This window comes from Nyctibius grandis, chromosome 1 (genome assembly GCF_013368605.1).
Source record: "Nyctibius grandis isolate bNycGra1 chromosome 1, bNycGra1.pri, whole genome shotgun sequence".
Lineage (NCBI taxonomy): Eukaryota > Metazoa > Chordata > Aves > Nyctibiiformes > Nyctibiidae > Nyctibius > Nyctibius grandis.
In genome coordinates, this window is record NC_090658.1 from 58,161,655 (window position 1) to 58,177,284 (window position 15,630).

Genomic DNA, 15,630 nt, shown 5'->3' on the forward strand with positions numbered 1-15,630 from the left:
TGGAAATAAAAGTAGATACTTCACATAAATTTAGAATTAGGACTTGACACCCTTCTTCATGATAACAGAATGAGAAAGTTTAAGTGTGTAATACTGCAGTTTATATCTCCCCACCCCAAGAATGATACAGAATCCTGAACCCTTACCTGTCCCTATAGGGGACACTAACCTCTAATACTCAATAGACAATATAGATCTTTTAAACACGTATTTTGCAGTTTCTGAATGCAATCACTTTTCACTAGAAACTTTCTGAAGGTTATTATTTGAACATTTGTCTGAGTAGGTTTTTCAAAAGACAAACACAAAAACATGGCAAATATACTTTATGTTCAACAACTGGTGAGGTATCACATCCTCTGAAACCAGCAGGCTCCTTGACCGTAAAGCACCACTTCCTGACTTAATTGTTCTGTAAGAAAAATACAGTGTTCATTACTTTAAAATGAACCACTATCAAAGAAGCTGGAGCCACCAGAATGCTTCTGCTTTGCTTCCATGCTTACAGATTTCAGGGCAGGAATGCAGTAAAACCATATGAAAAAAGAATGGATGAAAACAGACGATGAAACAAAACAAACCCTTTTGCTGCTAACAGGACTAAAGTATTACTAATCCATATGTCCTTACATCACAGAAGTGTGAAATATAAAGTATATGTACATTTTATGAAGTGCAAAATTGTGACAAAATTATTGTCGGTAATGGGAGGAAGGCTGTAGCACGACTCAACAGAAAATATTGAAACAAATAAACCAGCTTCTTCACATATCAAAGAACAATCCTGTATTTTTTTAAGTTATGAAAATTGCTGTTGTATTTTTGACCTTGAGTAAAAAGAATCTTTAACTCCAATGTGCATTGGTCTACCTGCAGTTACTCTTCTCCATCAGTGAAAAAATAATCAGGCAGAAAAGTTCAGACTTAGTTTTGGAACTCTTCTTGAAATCCAAAACTACAAATGCACTGTTTCAATCCCTCTGCCAAGAATTTTTTAGCAAAACTACATTTGCACCCACTTTTAAGCACTCATCTGAACTAAGATGGTACTGGAGCAAGGCTCACTAAATCTGACTGCAACTGATCCTAAGTCGTTCTAGCAGATAATGCTTTGAATTGACTCTTTTGAAGAAATGATGTCAGGTACTGTAAAGCAAAACAGGAAGGCAAATTTCACAGAAATGTGTTGATGGTTAAGAATAAACTCATTTCACAGTTAATGATGAAAAGGCAGACAATAAAAAGATTTTAAATTCATGACATCCAACATATTAATCTGTTCCATGTAGCATGTGGAAACAAAACAACTGTTTTACCTGGCTGCAATAAGATCTAGAAGATGTTGCCACCTGTCATTGATCTTGCCAAGTTTGTACTCAATCTCTGATGCCTTACTGTCATGGCTGGCTTTAGCAAGTCGCTCTCCCATTTGCTGGAGCTGGATTTTGTTCTGCTGGGCTACAGCAATTTCCTCTTGATAATCCTTGACAGTAAAGAGCAATCAGAAGTCAGGGTACTTATTCTGAATACACTCTGCTCTACGCTACTAAAGGAACCATACAAAAATACAAGTGAATGTTGGTTTTTTGGTGATTGGTACAGTGGAGAGACAACCTCTTAAATATTAGATGTATAACCAAGAACAACTTTATCAGAATAACAAAAAAAAACCAACCCAAAACACAACACCTTCTATAACTATATCTGCTATAGTTAAACTCATTACAGGCAATTCTGATTTGACATTTAGTAAAGCATTCAGATGCCTTTGACTTTGCATTCACTTAATTTTCTGGTAGCCTGGGAGGTCCTACCTCAAGAAAGACAATAAAATACTGCATAGCAAGAGAAAACATAAACACACAGTCTTACTGGAACTTATAAACAGTGTAATGTAAAACCTCCATTTCAGCTAATTCAGTATCCTCTTTGCAACACAAAATAAGTAAGCAATTAAAGAACAGTATTTAAGTGTACATGCACTGCACTATACCTTCTTAAGTTTCTCAATCATTTCTTCTATGAGGATGTCACCATTTTGAGAAACCTTACTTTCCATTTGTGTCAGCCACTCACAGAGCTCCTTGTTCTTCTCACTGAAGACAGCCCACTCATTCAGTCTCTCACTAACTTGTTGTCGACGTAAGGAGACCTTAAAACATTTGCAGAGAGTAAAAAAAATCAAAATAGTAAATGCATTTCAGAGATGCTTGAAACACTTTGTGCCTCAAAGTGAACTCCTCTGGCTCTGCAAAAGTGTTCCAGCCACTTACTTGCCATTAACACAAACTGAGGCTGTACTGCAAAAACTTTGTGGTGACTCTGTGAGTTTAGAGGTGTTAATCTTGCGTTTCCTGTTAGCTACATCCTATGCATAGAGACAGGCATCCAAGCATCACACTCAGTAGCCTGCCAACATCTTGTTCCATAATGTCTCTAACCCAAAGCTTTCATTACAAGATAAAAAAAAAATTGCCTATGACTTTTGCTCACTTGTAAAATGTTCTTTTTAGTCTAAGAGATTAAATAAAAAAGGAAAATATAAAAGCTTGACCAAAGCAAAAAAACAGATATATACATAACATAGGCCAAACTCCAAAAGACTGTATAATTTGTGCATAAGCATGATTTGTAAGTACAAAGTTAAATCAAAGATACACCATATTTTGCATAAGCAATTTTCTCCTTGAGTCCAAATACACTCATTTCATAGACGACTATCTCTCCTGAATGGGCATGACACCTTGAGAGATTCCAAAGGACGGAGGTGTGCCCTGACAGGAAAGAATAGGCATAAAACATCAGACAGGTAAATGCTGTAGTTAATACAGGAGGAAGAAAAACCATTGCTGTTTAAGAAATTGCTGTAGCAGTGGTACCATCTCAGACTATGAATAGTAATAGACAGACGAAGATGGACATTGAAATCAAAATAGCAGCAGAGGGTGAGCAGCAGTCATCTCTCCAGTTTCAGACATCTGTACAACTACTTACTTCCTCCCCATTGTAATCTGTGTTGTTTCTGACTTTATATCATCGTTTCAGCTGAGAAGAGGAAGACTGCACCTGATCTTTCATAAACAAGTGATGTGCTCTTCAACTACCGTGTTAGGTTTAACAGGGGCATACACATGATCTCGCATTTCCTTTTTGTGGTTATAAACTTGATGGCAGCTTTCCGGAAATAAGCAACAGTCGAACAAAGTGTTGCACTACGTTACATCCTGAAACACTCAGTACGCACAAAACTACCATGAAACTTCATTTATTTGTCTCTCTCCTTTACCATAAACATATATGCAGTGACTACACTGTATTTTAGATGTATCTACATTGGCTCATTCAAATACAACTAACTCATAGCAAGTTCTGTGCTGTTAACTGTGAAGCATTTTTCCTACTTTGGGGGTGTTTTTGAAGCCTTCACAGGTACCTTACATGAGGTGACTATTTCAAAGTTATCCCCGTATATCTGGACTGCAATCTCTACTGAACCACAGAAATAACATTCAGACAATCTGAAAAGCTGGGTGAGGGAGACTCCACTACCTGGATTTCTAAGCACAAAATGGAGGCAAGAAACACACTAATACCCTCATGCACCTTAAAGATCAAACAATACTCTTCAGCTCATTTCGCAGCCAAGCAAGTCACCCTCAGGCTAAGAGAAATGCAGATACCAATGTCTGAAGAAGCAGAATCTATCAATCAGCAGAACTGAAGGTACAATATGGTAATGTTAAGCAGGAAGCGGACATCCTTTCTGAGCACAGCTCCTCCACCAAAGCACAGTAAACTGTATTACTTCTGTGTTTTTCCCAGCCACCCATGCCACACTGCCACAGCACACAATGCGACTTTTTTTTTGGTTTTTCAAGGCTGCTTAAATGTGACCTCACAGCCATGACAAAATTAAAGAGACCTAGAAACACTAGCAATAACTAAAGGAAGTATTTCAATGGATGTCCTCCCTGATTCAGCAAGAGTTCAGTTTTGAATCTGAGTGTGCCTACAGGCATCTTTTCCAAAAGCTGCCACTTGCATTCAATTTTTCTCTCAACACTTTTGTAGCCTGCATACCCATACCAGTGCTCAGTACTATACTTACTTGGTGGCACAGCTCCTCCCACTGCCTGTGCAGAAGCTCTATGCGCTCACTGAGGATTGAGATATCATCTGCGCTGATATATATAGATAGGGTCTCCTTCAGCAGAGAGAGGTGTGCCAGGTCATCTGTCCATCCTTCAACAGCATTCTCTAACTCCTTAAAAGAAGTGGACAAGGAAAAAGCACCGATTTGCTAACAAATAAATATTTGATTGTGTTGATGACGCAAGAAGACAAGCATTTCTATTGCACTGAATTAAAAGTCTTATCTGAGCACACCCACCATTTCAAGCGGACTGTTTCAGCCCCATTTAAAAGAAGAAGAAAACACCAATCTCATATGTACCAATATTTTCAGAGTTATGAGAGAGCTAACTACCCAATAGGGAATGATATGTCAGACTTGTAGCAAGTAGTCACAAACTAATATACTACTCAAATCTCTCTGAAGGTCAAAAGTATTTGAGAATTCCAAGTATTGGCTTGGACTTCTCTGTATTGGAAATATTTTCTTGTTGTAACCCATTTCTAAACTGCAAAGAATATAGCATAAAAGTGTTAGCTAAGATCCCCCACAGTAATCTCACCTCAAATAAAAAGCACTAAAACAACAGTTTAGATACCATGAATTTAAATTTGAAGTTAGAATTTCTGTAATAAACCCACACCAGTATTTAGCGCTTCTACAGCACTTTTCAGACCCTGCTCTGATCTCTGATCAGATCTATATCTACCCTGCAGAATTTGCATTATAGTGAGATCACTCAGGTATTATGCTCTCCAAATGTCACATGGATAGTTTCTTGTCACAGGGATGACTGACTGTTTTGCACAGTCAGTAATGTGAAGCCTATTAACAATGGAGAGGTTACTGCACAAAGGCAGGCAAAGATGAGACAACAGCCAACAGAGAACAAGTGCTTTACCTTGCAACGAATCTGCTCTGCATGCAACTCATCATGGTGTTCTGGCAAAGGCTGAGAAAGCTTTTTTTTGAATGATCTTAGCTTCTCCAGGGAGTCTCCTATGCCCTTTTCAGATTTTTCCCAGTCCTGAAGGCAGAGTGTTTATCAGACTTCAATTCAGATCTGGATTATACTTATGTCATTTGATTTGCCTAACTAACCACTAAATAGTGAAAACTTTTTCATAATAATAATATGCCCTGAAATCCCCCTCTAAATAATACTCATAGTCTCAGAGCTTGAGTCATGCACAACTGTGTCAAATTTTTTGTTTGTAGGTCTCTGCTAGTTTCAAGATATTCTCCTCCAACCACTAGCTTTTTATTTCTCTCCTTCCATTTTTTTTTCCCACTCTATGCCAGTATTTCATTATCATCTTCAGGATGGAGAATTACAAACCACAGGTCTTGCAAATAAACCCTCTTTACAGTGTCTTCTTTCTTCTCTCCTTAGCACGTAATTCGACCTTATGTGACAATAGTATGTGATGTTCTTAATGCAACACATGCTCTAGAATATACACTGGTACTTCCCAATTGGTCAGAGGACCACTAAAAAGACATGTATTTAAGACCAAGACAGTATAATGTAATGAAGGCTTGATATCTATGAAAAAATTTATGCAATTTGCATGGTAATTTCCCTACTTCCTCACCTTCAAGCATGAAGTTCCATATTTACATTGAGACAAAATACCACAGAACCTTTAGCTTCCCTAGATAACAGCTTTCATTATGAAAATTTCCTGACATAATTCCCCCACTAGAAGCTGAGGTAGAAGAAAAATTTATGTATCTGAACCTTTCCAAAATAATATTTCATGTGCTTGCACTGCTTTGCTTCTTGCTATTTACAAACAAAACTGAAGTGTCTGTAATCCTGTAATTCTATTAGACCTCTGAAACGATTCTATTAGACCTCTGAAACGATTCTAAAAGCACTTGCTTTTAGTGCTAAAAGCACTATTCTATTCACACACACAAGTCCAATTTTCATCATCCTCCCTAGAATGAGTAAAAGGGAAAAACAAACAGACCAAATTTAAATGCCAGCCTATCATCTTCAGTACTTAAAAATGAGGTTAGCAGGCATTCTGGACATGCATACATCAACCTAAAGTTCAAGGCTCCGTTCTCCAACATCACAGAACTTTATCTAAACTAGCAAATACTCAAGATATCGGAAGGAAACACAGATTACTACGTTGCTAGATAGATCTTGACATTGGCATGTAGAGGGAATAAGGCAGCTCTAATTTTCAATAGAGTATGTATAAAAATTAACCAACGTTGTGCAAAATAAAATACATTTTTGGCCTATGTTGAAAATAGGACTGGTAGGAATGTCCTTTATTGGCAGTGTTCTGGAAATATCAATTAAAAGATATCAACTAACATACACACCTACTGTGAAGTATTACCAGTCCTAGTTTCAGAGATTGTGAAATGAAATTTTGAGCTCAGGTAGCGTATATGCAATTCCTGTATTTGTGCTTATCCCTTGAGAACACTTTTCTTCCAACAGGGTTCAGAGTGAGAAACCATGAACTTGCTGAAGAAGTACAGAAGAAATCACACACTTACTTTCAGTAGTAAAGCAAGCTGTTTCTTTTGTTGCTCCAGTTGGGTGCTCACTATGTTCCAGCGCTCCTGAATTTCGGTAAGCTCTGTCTGCAGGGCTGCCTCAGCTCTGCTGTCAGCAGAGAGCAGCAGTTGCTTCCCAGCTTCCACAGTGAGGATATAACTCCCTTGCTGCCTTAGGAGAACCTTCTCTTTAAGCTGAAAATATCAACAGTTTTCTGTCAGCTTTGTCTTTTAATTGCAATTAGCAATTCAGTATAATTCATTCTCAAGCCCACACTTTAATTGATTGCATACCTTGGCTTAAGCATGAGCTACTGCACAGATGCTTTACCCTAACCTTTTCACAATCATTTACTGCAGCAGACCTTTAGAAAATTTCTCCAAGGAGATAAAGACATGAAAGACTTTTTTCTCCCCATTAATATCAGTATCTCAATTGTTCTTAAAGAGAAATAGTTCCTCGAGAGCCTACTATGCTTATAAACTTTATTATATGTATCTTCCAGCCAAAAAGCTTGAAGACACCAAGCTGCTAAATAGATACTGTTAACCTCACATGAAGATGGACACCCAAGCTATCCTTTTTAGTTAGCTAGAACACATTGCTTAAACAGGACATCATTGTTTTTTTCAAGACAGTTTCAGTGTGACATTAGCTATAAAGCAAAACCAGAAGCAAGCAAGGCTTGAGGGAGTGGGCCCAGTAAGTTCTGTTGTATGTTCTTTATGAAGACCAGCTTTGTTTCCATCACACCACTGCTTCTGAGGCTATGCCAGTTCCAAAGAAGAACTAACATCCAATATTGCTTTCTGCAAAGCAGATAGTCTGATCTAATACATTTTTAAGAATGTTCTAAGTGATTAATGCAGTAAAAAAGGCGGGGATTTTTCCTCTTTCTTCACACACACTGGACATACCTGAACTTCATCCAGTAGCGCTCTGGCTTGCTGCAATGGGATAGGAACGTTGCCCAGCCCACTCACTGGCTGACAGGATATTTCCGCCAACCACTTGCGCAGCTTCTCTGCCATCTCCCTATAGCGTTGCCACTGGTGAATCTGGCTGTCAATGATCCCCCTCCTCTGCTGTGCCCGGCGAATTACTCCTTGCCATTGACTACTTAGAAGAGTCAGCTTCAGATTAAATTCGTCCCTATTATAAATAGAAAAATAAATAAAAATACATAGTAACCTTCATACTTCAATCTATTGGTTTAATGAAATAAACTCCAGAAATATACAAAGAATACCCACAGGTTTTCACAGAATCACAGAATCACAGAATGTTAGGGATTGGAAGGGACCTCGAAAGATCATCTAGTCCAATCCCCCTGCCGGAGCAGGATTGCCTAGACCATATCACACAGGAACACGTCCAGGCGGGTTTTGAATGTCTCCAGAGAAGGAGACTCCACAACCTCTCTGGGCAGCCTGTTCCAGTGTTCGGTCACCCTCACCGTAAAGAAGTTTTTCCTCATATTTATGTGGAACCTCCTGTGTTCCAGCTTGCACCCATTGCCCCTTGTCCTGTCAAGGGATGTCACTGAGAAGAGCCTGGCTCCATCCTCATGACACTTGCCCTTTACATATTTAGAAACATTAATGAGGTCACCCCTCAGTCTCCTCTTCTTTAAGCTAAAGAGACCCAGCTCCCTCAGCCTCTCCTCATAAGGGAGATGTTCCACTCCCTTAATCATCTTCGTGGCTCTGCGCTGGACTCTCTCTAGCAGTTCCCTGTCCTTCTTGAACTGAGGGGCCCAGAACTGGACACAATATTCCAGATGCGGCCTCACCAGGGTAGAGTAGAGGGGGAGGAGAACCTCTCTTGACCTGCTAACCACACCCCTTCTAATACACCCCAGGATGCCATTGGCCTTCTTGGCCACAAGGGCACACTGCTGGCTCATGGTCATCCTGCTGTCCACTAGGACCCCCAGGTCCCTTTCCCCTACGCTGGTCTCCAACAGGTCTGTCCCCAACTTGTACTCATACATGGGGTTGTTCTTGCCCAGATGCAGGACTCTACATTTGCCGTTGTTATATTTCATTAAATTTCTCCCCGCCCAACTCTCCAGCCTGTCTAGGTCTCTCTGAATGGCTGTGCAGCCTTCCGGTGTGTCAGCCACTCCTCCCAGTTTTGTGTCATCAGCGAACTTGCTGACAGTGCACTCTAATCCCTCATCCAAGTCATTAATGAATATATTGAATAGAATTGGTCCCAGTACCGACCCTTGAGGGACTCCGCTAGACACAGACCTCCAACTGGACTCTGTCCCATTGACCACCACTCTCTGGCTTCTTTCCTTCAGCCAGTTCACAATCCACCTCACTACCCGATCATCCAGACCACACTTCCCCAGTTTAGCTGCGAGGATGCTGTGGGAGACCGTGTCAAACGCTTTACTGAAATCAAGATAGACCACATCCACTGCTCTAACATCATCTATCCACTGGGATATGTCCTCATAAAAGGCTACCAAGTTGGTTAAGCATGACTTCCCCTTGGTGAAGCCATGTTGACTGCCCCTAATGATCCCCCTATCCTTGATGTGCCAAGAGACAGCACCAAGAACAAGTTGTTCCATCACCTTTCCGGGGATGGAGGTGAGGCTGACCGATCTATAGTTACCCAGGTCTTCCTTCTTGCCCTTTTTGAAGACTGGAGTGACATTCGCTTTCCTCCATTCCTCAGGCACCTCTCCCGTTCCCCACGAGTTAGCAAAGATGATGGAGAGTGGCCTAGCAATGACTTCCGCCAGCTCCCTCAGCACCCGCGGGTGCATCCCATCAGGGCCCATGGATTTATGGACGTCCAGATTGCTTAATTGGTCCCTGACCCAGCCCTCATCAACCAAGACAGATTCCTCCTCTATCCTGACTTCTTCTGGGGCCTCAGGGGTCCGGGGCTCCTCAGGACAGCCTCCAGCACTATAGACAGAGGCAAAGAAGGCATTCAGTAACTCCGCCTTCTTTTTATCCTCTGTCTCCAGGGCCCCCACCTCATTCATCAGTGGGCCTACATTGCCTCTAGTGTTGGCTTTACCTGCAATGTATTTGAAGAAGCCCTTTCTGTTGTCCTTGACCCCTCTTGCAAGGTTTAATTCCAAGGAGGCCTTAGCTTTCCTAGTTGCCTCCCTACATCCTCTGACAACAGACTTATATTCCTCCCAAGTGGCCAGCCCCTCCTTCCATGATTTGTACACTCTCTTCTTCCACTTGAGTTTGCCCAGCAGTTCCCTGTTTAACCATGCAGGTCTCCTGTTACCCTTCCTTGACTTCCTACCTGCTGGGATGCTCTGATCTTGAGCTCGGAAGAAGCAGTCCTTGAATGCTAACCAACTATCTTGGGCCCCCTTACCTTCTAGTACCCTGTCCCATGGGTTTTCCCCTAGCAATTGCTTGAAAAGGCCAAAGTTGGCCCTACTGAAGTCCAGGGTTGTGATTCTGCTAGCTATTCTGGTCCTGCCACATGAGATCCTGAACCCTACCATCTCATGGTCACTACAACCAAGGCTGCCCTCAACCTTCACCTTTGCCAGTTTGGATTAGCCAAATTCATAGTAAATCACAGAGATTTCACAATTCACCCGCAGATTTACTACTGAGCTCAAAGCAGGCATAAGAGATACACAGCATTAACAAAATTGTCACATCCCAATAAACAGTTCATTTTATATTAGGACCATGATACCCATAACAAAGTCAGTGCCTATGCACAAATGTGACGCCAGTGGTGTTTTACTGATTGTCATTCATTCGATCAGAAGTGTTTAAAATAAAAACTCAAGACAGCAATGAATTCCTATTCCATCACATTTAGGCTGCAGGTGTTCTTAAATGGCAGTAGGGAATCTTCTAGGTAGAGGCAAATCCCCAGCTGGCATAAATCAAGTGCAACTCACTAAATCTGTCACTGCAGGCACCTTTGGTGAAAGTGACATTTTGAAAGTACATCAGAACAGACATATATGTAACATGCTTGATAATCCAAGACGAATCTTTGTCAGAGAAGCAGCCTCAAGGCTGTTGTATTCCCAAATGCATTCACACATTCACATATCCCATAGCATCCTAAAGAACACTGTCTTATTTAAGAACTGGTGAATTAATAGCTTAACCACAGCGATAATAACTTCTACCTCAGAAGAGCATGATCTGAACACTGACATCTGCTACCTTCTTTGTTTTTAAGTCCCCCACTAGTCTAAGTATTACTTCACATATCCAGCAGCAACAACACAGGAATGTCTACCTGTCATCCACCTGTCCTTGTTCTAGGAGGTGCTGCCCATCAGAGATAATTGAATGCAAAATCTGCTGGCGGCTGAACATCTCTGCCTGGAATAGCTGTTGTACAGGAGACAAGGATGTTAAAACAAGGTCTTACATTTTAATTCTATCTGTATGCATTGGTAAAAAATGAATTTTCATGTATTTAATCTCATTTCAAATTAACTCAATGGGACTTTTTCCATGAATTTAAAGAGAAACATTTAAAAATCTCATTGCTGGAGTTACTTGTTGCTTCTAGTAATTATTATTAGTTCCTTGATATTAAAAAAAACTATTAAAAAGCTAAATAATATCAACAGGAGCTAGATGTTATGTCTCTCAGTACAATTGTGTGATCAGCACTATAATTTACAACAAAATCCAGATAGGGTATTTATTGCATGGACAGAAAGGTCACTTTTTATTTTATATGACACGTTTAAGAATATTATAGTCCTTTGCCTTGTTAAACTGAATTTATGCACAGATTGTGTGTGATAGTGTTATAATTCTACACTGCCAATAGAACTTTAGAAGAAACAGTCAGCCATGTGTAGGAGCTAGAAATCAGTTTTCCACTTCTTCCAATTTTTCCAATTTATTTTCCAATTTTCCCCACCAGTCACAATAAACTTTCACAATATTTTTAAAACTTTCTTGTTATTTAAATATTACTTAAGACAAAAAATTACCCAAGTACTACTTAAGCAAAATGACTTAAATATATACTACTTAAATTTATTTTTAAAAACATCTTTTCTTTTAGTAGTGGACCATGTCTCTGTATAAGGTTGTTCAGGAATTTTCTTATGTTGGTGAAGGTACACCCAGGCATCAGCTCAGGACTGGACCCACTCCATGTTCAAAAAGTTTTCAGAGAGATTAAAAGAGAAAGTGTATTGGTATGAAGTTTAAGGTTTTTTTGTTGTTTTTTTGTTTGCTTGTTTGTTTGTTTGTTTTTGTTAGTGATGGTGTTTGCAGTTGATAGAAGTTCACACTTGCCTGAACTGAGAGCCACTATTCCCCAAGTCCAGATTACACCCCTGTTATACGTCTTCCCACCAGCTCAAATTGTGATGTACCAATCCCTGCATCTGCAACTGCCAGCAAAATACCCACTGGCACCTGCACAATCAAATGCCTCAAGCACATTATATGTAGCTTAGGACTTCTAGACGATGGACTAATTTTTCAAAATGAGATTTTGCCTCTCTGAATCACTGAGCTAATTTTGAAAGTGTTACCCAGGTCACAAATTTTCCCACAGAAAGAAATAGTGTTGTCTAATTTCCTTGCAGAAGTATTTGATAGTGTTTGAATACCTTGGCTCTTATGAATGACTGAGCCTGAACCAGAGGGAAACTAATTGCTCTGTTATCTCATGAACAAAACCACAATACTGTGGGGTTGAGAATTTCAGAAAGTTGAGCAAGAAGACATAAATTTTACTTCCTGTCACATCTGTTTCTGTCAAATTAGGGGTCATGGATGAAGCACAGGAGGAAAGAGCATCCACCAGCTTTGTTGACAGATTGAGACTAAACGGAACACAACTTGTTAAAAAAATCCCACCAAAACCCACCAAAACCAAACCCCCCAAAACACCAATCTTAATATTTTTTTAAGAGGAGAGGTGAAACAAAAGCTTATTAAGCATGAGGAACTCTGCTTAGAGTGGACGTATTCAAGCCCTACTCAAAAGCAGAGACATTTCTCTCAACGTCCACTTGCTCTCCACATGCACACTGTCTCTGTACATAAGAGGGATACTCCGTTATGTGGGACCACTTGCCACCCCAATTTCTTCTCAAATGTAGATCACTATGAATCACAGAAATAGGAATTCAAAGGAGGAGGAAAGGAGGGCAGGTGTTGAAATGCACAATTACCAGCACACTAGAAAAATTTTCAGTCATTTGAGTTGTCAAGGAACTTCCCCTTCACCTGCCAGCACTTTCTCAAATTCTTGTCTCGGTGCATTTCCACTGCACAGGAGTCCCAAGCAATGTACTAGGCTTGCAAATGGATATCTGGAGAATTGCACAATTCCTGACAGACTTATCTGATGCAGATGCCAGTTTTAGTGCATGGCATTTGAAAAAGGTATCACCTCCATGTCGCTGGTCTGTAAATTTCAGTGGGAAGTTGTTTTTAAATAAGGCCACTGAGGTATCTGGGGTCCTCTTTGAATAAATGCCAGCAAAGTTATGAGTCAGCATTGGAAAGCTGATAACAGAGCTGGAGGCATTTCAATTTCCATTCTGGAAATGCATGTGGAAACAGAATATTTTCTCATTATCTTCAAAAATACAAAGTAAAACTATCTCGAAATTCATCTCAAGAAGTTTAGATTTGACCCTTTCAGCTGCAAGGAGTGGAAAGAAAATTCTTTATGATTATATAAAATGCCAAAAAGCTTTAGGCTAAAAAAAAGATGTTGTTTACAACATTTTCTTAGGATGGATTGTGGTATTGAGAAAATCAGATATTAGTCCTCTGAATTCTGAGAGATGACTTCATAGTTGTAATAAAAAAGCTTCAATAGAGTGCCTGAGTAACACTCATCTGAGCTCACTGCTCAGATCAAGGTTTCAGGAGAGGATTAAGCTGAGATCTCAAGACAATTGAATGCAAGAAGATTGCCTTTCAAAAAGTTATAGCTATGACTGGACACAAGAACAGTAGGAAATTATCCACTTAGACAGTAATGATTTCTGGACATTCAAATCTCAAAGATCTGAGATGTCTCAACTCACAAAGACACTGTCCAGTTAGTGCTGGCAGCACTAAGAGGAAATTAAATGGATGACATTTGTGAAAGCAAACGTACGTTAAAGCAAGCAAAAATGGTTGTGAATTACTTTCTGCTATCAGACATTCATCCAAACACTACGCTGTGAGATATAAGGCAAGAGGTGGGGAAGGACATGACTCTCCCTATGAACTGGCCTGAGTCTAGGCGTAGGTCAGCTGAAAAATTTGTGGGAACTGAAAGTACTGTGGCCACATGGGAGCTTTGGTATGAAAATTGAATTGTCTTGATCTTTACCAGGATTCTTGGCAGTAACAATATGGGTGGAGAAAAAATGTGCATTACTTGACTTCACTGAAGAATCATAAAGGCTTCCTCTAGTAAAAACTCTCATCAGTTTTTCCCTGCAGCAAAAGCTGGGCTAGTTCTTGATTTGTTACAAACAGACAAATGACTCCAGCACACAGCGAAGATCAAATCAGTTTGTTCTCCAAGGGAAAGTTACCAAATGGAAGCCCTATGATGAGCTACATAACTCAGTATTTGACAGAAAAGTCTTCCTTTAACATGCTCTTCAGATGCTGTATATGTTAGCAATTCAATAACAAGTAAAGAAAATCAGAATAAACTGAAAGAACAGATATTTTCTCCAGTTAGGACTGAAGACAAAGGGCCAAATTGTATGAGAATATTTAGGTTCTATGGGAAGACCAATAAAACCTTTGATTTCCTTGGTACAAACCAATCCGAAGTAAACTAAATGTAGGGGACAAGCACTCATAGGCATATTAATACATTTTACACAAATGCAGACAAATACTCAAATCTTCCCAGAGACTGGGTATTATTGACATATTTGCATGCTTCTGTTTTTAAGTTAAGATACCCTCAGACAGTGCAGGCAAATGTAATTCAATTCAAGGCATACTGTTATACTACTCCATAAAAGAACATGCATTCCATTTATGTAAAAATAGTATGTGTTGTAGTTATGTATAAATACACATGATGACTTGCCTCATGTGCCTTCTGTTGCTCTAAAAGGCTCTGGTAGTTTCCCGAAATCTCTGTCGCCAGCTTCTGCTCAGTTTGAACTAACAAATCCATCCAAGTCTCACATTTCTCCAAGAAGGTCTGCTGCTGCAGCAAGAAAGACTGCAGCTTACTGAAAGAAAGATGGGTTTAGGTAAGGTCTCTTCCTCTCACACACAGCGTTAAGAGTCTTGCAATAACTTTTCCAGCAGAATTCCAAATCAGATGGTAACACTTTTCCCGTGCATCTGCCTTATTCTATTTATTTAGTCAACACTTTGAAAAGTAGCAGTCTTCCTCATTTTAAATTCTGTTAGTTTGTGGCAAAACCAACACATCAGGTCACTGGCTTCACTCTTTACTTGTAAGTATACCAAAGAAAAGGAGCTTTGGTTAATGAAATATCTGAAAAGTTTTCTATATGCTGCAAAAGGTATACTTTCTAGCCATTGTAATCTAAGAAAACTATACAACAATGTTTAACTATCCCCACCTGAATCTCTCCGTAGTCTGAGATGAGATCAGAGACCAATATCTGTTTAGGTTCTGCATCCTTTTGATTTCTTTATCATTCAGAGGAAGCCTATAACCCAGCTCATTAAGACGGTCCAAATCCGGGGCCATGCTGCTGAACTTCAACATCTGACTCTGCAACAAACAATAGAAGTGATAACTAGGAAGTGCAGCAATTACACTATTATAGACTGCAAAATTATGAACTAGCACTCAGTTAAATTTGGAACAGCCTTGGTTGCCACCAACTGGCAAGCAATCCCTATGCCAGGGAAAAATTGCATTTCCAGTTTTCAGCCTCTGGTCCCAGACCAGGAGAAGGCTTATGTTCATGTTTAAACGTGCACAGAGAAGTAAACTCAAATTGCACTGAAGTGTTTTGCTGAATTGGGGATCTACCGCTCAG

General features: G+C 39.9%; 1 protein-coding gene across 1 annotated transcript in view; it reads right to left on the reverse strand.

The window, feature by feature from the left end:
* Positions 1-291: 291 nt before the first annotated feature.
* Positions 292-15,630, reverse strand: part of LOC137660879 (nesprin-1-like) — a 233,977-nt gene continuing 218,638 nt past the window's right edge. Inside the window, 10 exon segments of the mRNA XM_068396056.1 lie at positions 292-412; positions 1,317-1,483; positions 1,994-2,152; positions 4,109-4,264; positions 5,034-5,159; positions 6,656-6,850; positions 7,574-7,808; positions 10,908-11,002; positions 14,697-14,844; positions 15,205-15,359. Of these exon segments, the coding sequence (XP_068252157.1) occupies positions 292-412; positions 1,317-1,483; positions 1,994-2,152; positions 4,109-4,264; positions 5,034-5,159; positions 6,656-6,850; positions 7,574-7,808; positions 10,908-11,002; positions 14,697-14,844; positions 15,205-15,359 (1,557 nt within the window).